At 43.1% G+C, this 10,279-nt stretch overlaps 1 protein-coding gene across 2 annotated transcripts in view; it reads left to right on the top strand.

The window, feature by feature from the left end:
• Sp140 (SP140 nuclear body protein) overlaps positions 1 to 10,257 on the top strand; it is an 11,567-nt gene extending 1,310 nt beyond the window's left edge. For both annotated transcript variants that reach the window (XM_031368235.1, XM_031368234.1), the window contains 3 exons: positions 4,769 to 4,931; positions 5,803 to 5,974; positions 8,104 to 10,257. In XM_031368235.1, coding sequence (XP_031224095.1) covers positions 4,769 to 4,931; positions 5,803 to 5,974; positions 8,104 to 8,222 — 454 coding nt within the window. In that variant the 3' untranslated portion in view covers positions 8,223 to 10,257. The remainder of the gene's footprint in view (positions 1 to 4,768; positions 4,932 to 5,802; positions 5,975 to 8,103) is intronic.
• Positions 10,258 to 10,279: the final 22 nt, after the last annotated feature.

The raw sequence follows: 10,279 nt of genomic DNA on the forward strand, positions 1-10,279 counted from the left end.
ACACACGATAGGAGAGATGGCCCAGGTTTAAGCATTCATACTGCGCTAGTAGTGGCCATGGGTTGGGTCCCCAGCATCTATCCTAGGGCCTCCAACCGCCTCTAATGCCAACTTCAGATCAGACACCCTCTTCTGCCTTCCACGGGCACTGCACTTACGTGCAGGAAACACACTGAGACAGACACATAAGTACATAATTCAAAATAAAAGTAGAAAAGATGAGACGAAGGTGTGTGAAGGCCCCAACAGGGACTCAGTCGGGGCTACTTCTGGTCCTGCAGATAACCTAAGAAAGCATCATTTCTCCTGTGACATTTGGTCAAGTCCACAGCATGCTGTGTCTTTTGGGAGTGAGGAGGTTGGTTAATCACTGGCTCAGTGCCTTCATATAAGCTGGTTGAGGTGATCTGTCTCTCAGAGTGTGAGTGTTTGCAGTTTCTGTCTTTGAAGACATTTTTATTATGGTTATCAGTCCAACAGGTGTAGGGATGGCTACATTAGTTTTTACAATCCTTTCACTGTCTGTGGAATTCTTAGCGTGTGTCTGTCTTTCCTTTGCTAGCCTGACTAGAGATTTAATAACGTATTGATCTTTCCAAAGCAGTAGTTTTTGATGTGAGCATAACGCTTACTTCTTTTAATTTTATGGATTTCTACTTTAATTTCGTTGAATCTTTGGGATGAAATTGCTCCTCATAAGACTGTTCATTTACGCCTCTCTTACCTTCTGACATATACACAGCTGTATGTTTCCCCTTAGCCACTGCCTTTGCTGTGTCTCAGATTTAATAGTTTTAGATTTCAGTGCTTTTTAGTGTAGGAGAGAAGGTCACACTTTTGCCTGTCTTTCCCCATGTTTTTTTTTTTTTTAAATTACATTCATTTATTGTATGTGTGCAAGCGCCCCAGTGTGTCTGTTGAGGTCAAAGGGCAACTTTCAGGAGTTGGCTCTCTCCTACCTCATAGATCTTAGGGGAGCAAGCTTGGTGGGAGGGCCTGTCCCATCCCCCCAGACCCTCTTTTATTTACACTTAGTTGTGATTTTCAAATGTATCCTGTTTTATAGTTGCGCTATTATTAAATTATTCACATTTTGACTGATTATGGACACAGAGAAACACCCACTGTGTTTGTAAATATTGTCATTTTACTCTTTTTCTTTTGGCTTTCTTTGTATGCTTTTTTGGTTTTAGTAAAACATTTTATGATTCTTTTTTCCTTGAATTCCTTTATCAATTACTCATTTTGTCTTGTTTTGTTTGTCTCTTTTTTTGTAGTACTGGGGATCGATTCTGGGGATCCTCTCGAGAATGATTTTTGGAGAAACGTTCATATCTGATGTCTCTGTCTTTTCTAAACAGTGTGTGTGTGCTCGTGTGCACACGTGCTGGCACTTGCACATGCGCGGGTGAGCATGTTCACTGCTCATCATTTTGTGGCATTTGTAGTTTAGTTTTGACACCTTGGCACTTTTGTATTTCTGGTTAATTTGCTGCATTTTTCTAGTTGGGTCAGAACATCTAATGTGAAACTGCAGTATTTGAATTTACTGTCTGTGAAATAATTTAGTTCCAACTCAGGTTTTATGGGGAGCTCAGTTCAGATCCCTAGAACTCACATGAAACCTGGATGTAGTGGTGTGTGTGTTTTTAACTCTAGAATTAGGGAAACGTAGACAGTTGGATCCTTAGAGATGACTGGCCAGCTAATCTGGCTGAATTGGTGGTATTCGGGTTCAGTGAGAGACCCCAAAAAATAAGATCTCAAAAAAATAAGGTGGAGAGCGACTGGACTCCTTGTCCAGACATACGCCAGGCACATACACATGAGCACGCACATATACATAGAACTCCTTCTTAAGTTTAAGATAAAAATTATTGTATAGTTTTTTTTTATATTATTACATGTAAATTTTAGGTTCTTTAAAAAAAGAACCTCTCAAGTTTTTTTGGTATCAGATAACTTTGATATTCTTTGTGTTTGTTGTATAGTCCTGACTAGCCTGGAACTCTCTATACAGACCAGGCTGGCCTTGATTTCATGGAGATCCTCCTGCCTCTGCCTCTGCCTCCAAAGTGCTGTGATTAAAGGTGTGCATAACCACACCCCTTTTAAAAAAATTGTGGAGAACCCCAAAAGCTATCTTTTGGCATTAAATTTAATGAGATTTACCATTAATTATAAGTTACAGCTTCAGGCATTTCAAATATTTATCCATTAAAAGTAGGAGCAACGAATTCATCACTATCACAAGTGTTACGTCCTAATGGGAAATAACAGTATTTTCTAAAATAAAATCAAAGGGGAAGATACAGTCTTGCTTTACCTTCTCACAAATGCCCTTACTCCCCTGCCTGGTCAGAGTCACAGACTGCCCTGTTTACCTCTGTGTTCAGTCTGCTACCCTGATGCCACAGCCCAAGGGGATCTGCAAATCCCACCCAGCACTTTTGGGCGGAGGAAAGAGGAAAAGGGCAAATGGTGTTTCAGGATTGTTCTCTGAGAATAGTTTGTCCTCGTTGGCATCTGAAAGAGTCTTGAGCAGTGTCAGGGGTCCTCAGGCTATGCCCCGAGAGGCATCATTCTCAATTGTTTAGCATGTAGGTATTGGCATGTTAAGTGCTTAAAAAAAGATGCATCTTCCATGGCAGCATCAGGGAATGTGCTGGTGTGGATGGGAGAAGTCTCACCAGGCCCCACCCTTAGATGAAGAGCTGTTAATAAAGGAAAAAACTGACCAGGATTCTCCAGGAATGAACCCTCTGTTAGGTTATCCAGTGTCTAGTGGTCAGCCCTAAATACATATGAATGGGGGCAACACTAAATGAACTCAGCAGGTTGTATGCATGTATGTATGTATGTATGTATGTATGTATGTATGTATGTATGTGTATATGTGTGTATGTGAGTATATGTGTGTGTGTGTAACAATAATGAGAGATGGTTTTGGGAGAAAGTGGGAAAGGAAGGCACAAGGGGATTAAGAAGGGAAGGGAGTAGGAGAAATGATGTAAATACAGTATTCATGTATGAAAATTTAAAAAATATATAAAAATTTAAAATAAACAAAAGGTAAACATGTGTTCTAATTTATTTGATTTAGTTTCCTTGTTGATTATTTAGGTTAGCATAAAAAATGATGGGTCTCAGCATGGCATATTCACACTTATATACTGTATTTTTGCTCATCCTCTCCCTCTCTTGCAGGAGTTGGTTCTCTCCTACACTGTGGGTCCAGGATTGAACTCAGGCCATTAAATTATAAAGCAAGGACATTTGTCCACTGAACCTTCTCACCAGCCCTCCTTCCCCCTTTTTTATATTAGAAATTGATTTATTTCTTCATTATTTGAGACAAGGTTTCACTGTATAGCCCAGGCAAACCTTGAAGTCACTAGGTAAGGGCCAACAAGATGCCTCGGTGGATAAAGGTCCTGACCAGGCCCCAGCACCTGAGTTTGATGCCCAGAACCCATACAAGAGTGAAAAGAGAGAACCAACTCCTCAACGTTGTCCTTTGACATCTACATGTGCAGACACTATAACGGTACTACACTAGGTAAAATTAAAAAGAGGAAGTCGCTATGTCAGCCATGAAGGTAGGATGCTGTTACTACAGGCATTGGACCATGCCCAGATGATTTCTCACTTCTATCATTGAACTATACGTCATAATTTGTTTCCATTTGCTACCCAGAATGGAATCAATTACATGAACAAACAACACTCCCATGTCTCATAGGGTTTCTGGGCCTTTCTTTCCCAGAGGATCCTCTCCCTAAACACTATCTTTGAGCAGAGAGAATTGGCCACCAGAGATGTCAGGCAGTGGAGCAGAGAACAGTGTGGTTAATAAGTGCAGGTTCTAAGCTGCCAGAGAGACCCTCCCTACTGCAAGAGATGAGGAACCAGGAGGACAGAAGAAAGCATGTGGAACCATGGATGAACCACACGAGCCACACACGTCTCTGTCCTGGGTCAACTGCTTTGCATTTACAAATGACCTGGAAGAAGAGGGTCTGCTTTTTTTTTTCCTGTCATTTCTATTTATTCAGAGGTCTATAGACTGTGTTCCAGTTTCATTTCTGCTGCTGTGATAACATACCCTGACACAAAGCAACCTAGGGAAGAAAGAACTTATTAGCCCACAGGTCTAGGTTACAGGCCATCATTGCAGGAAAGTCTAGGCAGGAACTAGAAGCAGTTGGTCATATCCACAGTCAAGATCAGAGAGCAATAAATGCAAGTGTGCCTGTAGTGCTCAACTTGCTCCCTACACTTAATGCCACCCAGGATGCTCTACCTAGGGATTGGTGCTGCCCACAGTGGACTGGATCTTCCATATCAACTAGCATAATGAGGACAACCCTGGACAGAGATACCAGACCACACTAATCTAGACAATCCTTTATTAAGACTCACACAATCCCAGATGATTATAGATTGTGTCAGGTTGACAAAACTAGTCACAGTATTGAAAATGATGAAACATGATTTGAATCTGAGCACTCAGGAGGCAAAGGCAGGTGAAACCTCTGTGTGAGGGTAGCCTTGTCTACATAGTAGCTTCCAGGCAAGTCAGACTTACAGATGATACCCTGTCCCAAACAAACCAAACCCATCATAATGTGTATCACACAATATTAGATGTTTAATTTTTTCTTTTTAAATTTTACATTAGCGGACCATTCTTTATGTTGGAAATTATCCAGCCATTGGTGGCATCTTGTAAACCAGTATCTACTTCTGCCTGGAATCTCTCCCTTAGGACCATCTCCGAGGATCAGAATGAAGAGGAGTCAGAGGACTATCAGCTCATGTTCAAGCACTTCAAAGAAAACAAAGTGGAGATCGCAAGCGCCATCACCAAGCCATTTCCTTTTCTCATGAGCCTTCGAGACCGAGACTTTATCTCGGAGCAGAAGTTTCAGGTGAGTGTGGTGAATGAACTCAGTCCTGACAGCAAGCCTGCCCCGTGCTGTATCATGCTGTACCTCTGGGTGCAGCCAAGAGGCAGAAGCACCTCCAGAGAGGAAGGGACTTCACCTTTGTAAGTCAGAAGGTAACTGGAGAGGCAGACAGCACAGGAACTATTTACATCCACCTCTGCAGTAGCTGAGGCTGAGGTACGTGGAGACAGTGATGGATAGCAAGCAGGAGTGCTCCAATGGGCAGAGCATCCCAGGCTCCCTTGTGTGCAATGTAACAACAGAAACTAGGATGCAAGTAGACACATTTAAGCAGTCTGCTTTACAAAGCCTGAGGGTTTTGAAGGTCATAGGCAGTTGGGACACGTGAGGACAGAACTTGGGGAGTCCTATTTGCTTCTCTGTCTTCAAATTGTTCTTGATTATTCAGGCACCTCTGAAGCCCTAGAATGTATTAAAGTCAGTGATGGTGTCCTCTGGTGATAAAAAGACCTCTTCTCTTCTATATGCATTTTCTTTACCCTGTGGCTAAGATGCTACTTCATTGCCTCAAGCCCTTCAGAACAGCTCAGTCTTCAGGGAATTAATTATCTGGTCCCCAAGACCACCATTCCTGATCCGTTAAGGCCTGGCTCTTACAGACATATCATTTGATTATTCTTCAAACCCTCTCCTCCCTGTCTACTGTTAGTCAGCATCAGAGCTGCTTCCAGATGAGTAGGGGTCCATTAGTACAGAGGACAAGTAAGACGTCACCTTGGTGTTTGCAAAACTCAGACATTTTACCAGAAAAGAAATGGCACTTGGACCAATCCAAGTCTCATATATAACTCATAAATCCATTGTGACATAATTCTGCATTCAATATTTTAAGGAATGTCAAGAAACATGTAAGAACCTGGTCCCAGTGGACAGAGTGGTGTATGACATCCTCAGTGATGTACAGAAGAAGTTTAGCCGGGATCTTCTGAAAGTGATATTCAGCAAAACGCATCTGAAGGCCTACCCCGACTTAAAGGATACTCTAAAATTCTTCTTCCTACATGGTAACTATAGTTCTCACCTGCTTCAGGGGATGAAAGACAATTTCATTCATTTATTCATCCATCCACTCATTCATTTTTTAATTAATAGTTGACATAATTTAATGAGAGACTACGTCATGCCAAACATAGGGTGGATATATAGGAAACACATATGGCTCATGTAGTCAGAAGCTTACACCTAGGCCAAGTAATACAGAGATAACTGCTCAGCCAGGATCTGATTTTCATGCTATAAAACACAGTATGAAGGATGAGTTTCCTTAGACAGGAGCCAGCTCTCTCTGATGCTTGCAGACATTTGCAGGGGTAAAAATGCAACATTTATCATTCAGCAGAGTCCTACTTTTTTGAAGAGTAGAGAAATCACAAGGGGAGACCAGGTTGGGCCCAGACAATGGAGAGGGCAGCACGTGTCAGCCTTGAGTGTGAGAACAGGGTGGGCTTTTAGAACCAAGGTGCTGGCACGTTGCAGGAACGTGAAGTCGCAGGTCCTAGGTAAAGAACAGCCTCTGTTGTTCGCACTGGTTCCCTGTAGCTTCAGCTTTCTGGCTCCCCTACCTCTAGCGGACTCTCCCTTGCAGAGGGTACAGTCATCAGTTCTTGTGAAGACTGTTTCTGCAGGATTTGGGCATGGTTCCTGTCCGTATTGCTTGGTCTTTTTGAAATGCAGCTCTAAAGGTCAAGAGCTGGTGTTTCACTCCTCACTTGCCACTGGGTCACTGGCAGCCAAGCCTCTTCCTGTGCTGCAGTTTTTCAGTTTCTCTTCACTCATCCTGCCTGGGGAAGCACTCCTTCCTCTTCAGGGCTGTGCTCTGTAACCAGAACAACTTCCCTGACTCAGTTCAAGCAGAGTCTCTTTATTTCCCTCTCTATCCCTCAATTTCTTCTTTCTTTCATCCTTGAAAGATAGTAGCTTTTCCCCTTCCCTTCTTTTCCCTTCCCTCTCCTTCCCCTTCCTTCTCTCTCCCTCCCTTCCCTTCTTCCTTTCCCTTCTCCTTCTTCCCTCCCTTCCTTCCTCTCCTCTTTCTTCCTCTCCTCCCTCTTCCTACCTCTCTCCCTTTCTCCCTTCCCTCTTCCTCCCTCTCTTCCCCCCTCTTCCTCCCTTCCCTCTCTCTCTCACTCTTTCTCCTTCCCCTCTCTCTCCCTCCCTTTCTTCCCCTCTCCCTCCTCTCCCTCCCTTCCCTCTCTTTTCCTTCCTCCTCTCCCTCCTTCCTTCACTCCTGTCTCTCTAAGCCTTTCTTGTCCCCTACAAAAGCCCCCTGACTTTCCTCTCATAGCTGTGTCACTTGTAAAGGATTTCTGCCTTTACTTTAAGTTGAAATTGGCCTTCACTCTCCTCTGATCATTTTGAAGAGATATAAACCATGATATAAGGATTCTCACTGCCTGTCTGTCTCTAACCTTTCTGGGTATTAGAAGGATTAGTAGGCTGCACAGAAACAACAGAGTCCAGTGTGCACTTGGATGTGTAACTGAGATGCAGCTTGGCTCACAGTTGAAATCCCTAGTAGCTTTCTTTCCCTTCTCCCTGATCATGTCTACTTAATGTTACCTGCTCCCCAGAGAAACAGCAGCCAAGATCTGAGGTTCAGCAACCACTTAAGCCTTGAGAAAGCCAGTTATACCTTAACAAAAATCTTGTTTTTACATTGAATGGTTATTTAAAAAGTTTCTGCAGCCAGGCAGTGGTGGTGCACACTTTTAATCCCAGCACTTGGGAGGCAGAGGAAGGCAGATTTCTGAGTTCGAGGCCAGCCTGGTCTACAGAGTGACTTCCAGGTCAGCCAGGGCTACACAGAGAAACCCTGTCTCGAACACCCCCCCCCGCCCAAAAAAATCTGCAAATCATGTCATTTATCTCCACAAACTTGCGAATTTAGAAGGACAAACTGTCGTTCCACAATGCTTTATGCTATAGAAGAAGAACAGTGGGGACCAAAGATGAGATGAAAGTAATAGGGGCGAGCAGAAAGAAAACACACAGAACAAGGCTTTGGGTGGGTGGGGGTGAACATCTCAGATGAGGTGGAGTGACTCACCTGTGTGCTGGGTGCCAGAACCCAGAGAGAAGGGTTGGAGGTCTCTGCTCCATCACTGTCTGACTTGGTCATTATCTTGCCTCTCCTTAGTTTCTGACAATCACAGGACTCATCACAGGATGAATGGAAGAGATGTTGAAGAGAGGCCCAGATTGCTATCAGTCGTTACTGAAGGTGATTATGTTTTTAGAACACTAATTACTCACTGATACTATTTTCCTGCCTTAATCCTTCTCTAATGATCATTACCAACACACACACACACACACACACACACACACACACACACACACAAGCATGTAGCCATCCATATATCTACCAATCTATCAACTATATATACCCATCCATTTACTCACCCATACACCAATACAAACATCTAACTATCCATATGCCTGCCAGTCTATGCTATTCATCTATCTATCTATCTATCTATCTATCTATCTATCTATCCATCCATCCATCCATCCATCCATCCATCCATCCATCCATTCATCTATCCACCCAACCACCCATTCATTTCACTCCTCCTGATCCTCCCTGTAGATGGCTAGATTATGTTCAATATTTGAATTTTCTCAGGAGATACAAGCAGTATAGAAGCTTCATGTTAAACTGTTTGAGATCTGCCTTGAGTATAGACCACACACCAAGAGAGGGAAGCTGAGAACTTGAGATGCAGCCAAGGATCTTCAGTTATGAGTGAGAGTGTTTCACCTAACTAGACATGGAGTCCTAATGTCATCATTTGGGTTACATTACTGAGGAGCACTGGTCTCCTTCAGACACTTTTTCCATGGTTGGGCCAGAAGTGTGGACATGATGAATAAAACGGAAACTGAGAAAATTCCTGGAGAGGACTTGGGAATGGAATGTCCTCTTCATCCACAGTGAACAGAGACTTAGGATATAAAAGGACAATGAGCAGACCATACAGAAAGGAAGGAGAGGAGATGCTTAGATAAAACTTTGTCAGAAAAAACAGAAACAGCAAGCTTACCAAAGAAGCCAGACTGAGCTGGGGAAATGAATGCTATGGGGAAAGGGCTAGGCTCACTTAGAACTTGAGGTGTAGAGTTGAATATGTGGAGAAAATTATATAAGGTGCAGAGATGCTAGGCAGCGGTAGCGCAGGCCTTTAATCCCAGCACTTGGGAGGCAGAGGCAGGCGGATTTCTGAGTTCAAGGCCAGCCTGGTCTACAGAGTGAGTTCCAGGACAGCCAAGGCTACACAGAGAAACCCTGTCTCAAACCCCCCTCCCCCCAAAAAAAGGTGCAGAGATGATAATAGCATAGAGGAATTATCAGCCCACAGAGGAAAAATAAAGAAGAATGAATTAAAAACTAGTAGGAGGCCAGTTAAATGACACTCATGTCAAATGACCTGAGTTTGCTCCCTGGGACTCAACTTCTACACAGGAGAGGGCTGATTCCTATAAGTTTTCTTTTGAACTCTACCTATGTGTCATGGCATGTGAGACACTCTCCCACCCCAAAATGAATGTATCAACAACAACATTTTAATTCAGTTGAGGGCAAAACTTATCTTCTGGGAAGAGAGGAAACAGGTTGAGACTTTGGAGGGACTGAGTTAGGAGCTGAAACCAACTTTTGGCCTAAGGTGAATACATCAGCTGTGGGTTTTCAGATGGTGGTGTCCCCAACTCTCAAAAGTGGCATTGGAAAACATTCAGGGGCTGTCAGTCGCACCCAGACATTCTTACCTGCCCCATCTGTAAGTTAATGATCCCCAAACATGAACCTTCACACTTGCCTGTCAGCTTCCTCATGTGCAGGCCTGGCTGTCTTCTTTTAGCTCCTGCACAGGTATCTGGATTCTTCAAGAACTTCAGTGTGAGGCTCTGGCACAGTTCCATATGATAATCTGAATTCACAGAGGACCTGCCTCCTGTGCTGGTGTCTCTGTTTCAACATGGAACACTATTTCTCAATTCTGAAGCAGGGTTGGTACTGACTGCCCCTCCCTAATGTAAAACAGTCTTCCACTTACTACATCTGTCTATTCTTTTCCAACAGAAAAGGAAAATCAGATTTCTCTAATTTTAATTTATTATATATGTATATATATACATATATATATATACACATATATTTGACATATAGGGTGTCAAATCTTCAGGAACTGTAAGTGCAGAGAGTTGTAAGCTGCCATATGGTGCTGAGAATTGACTCTGGATCCTCTGGAAGAGCAAAACGTGTTCTTAATCATTGAACCATCTTTCCAGCCCCACAAATCAGATCTCTTATT

Source organism: Mastomys coucha, unplaced genomic scaffold, assembly GCF_008632895.1.
Source record: "Mastomys coucha isolate ucsf_1 unplaced genomic scaffold, UCSF_Mcou_1 pScaffold14, whole genome shotgun sequence".
Lineage (NCBI taxonomy): Eukaryota > Metazoa > Chordata > Mammalia > Rodentia > Muridae > Mastomys > Mastomys coucha.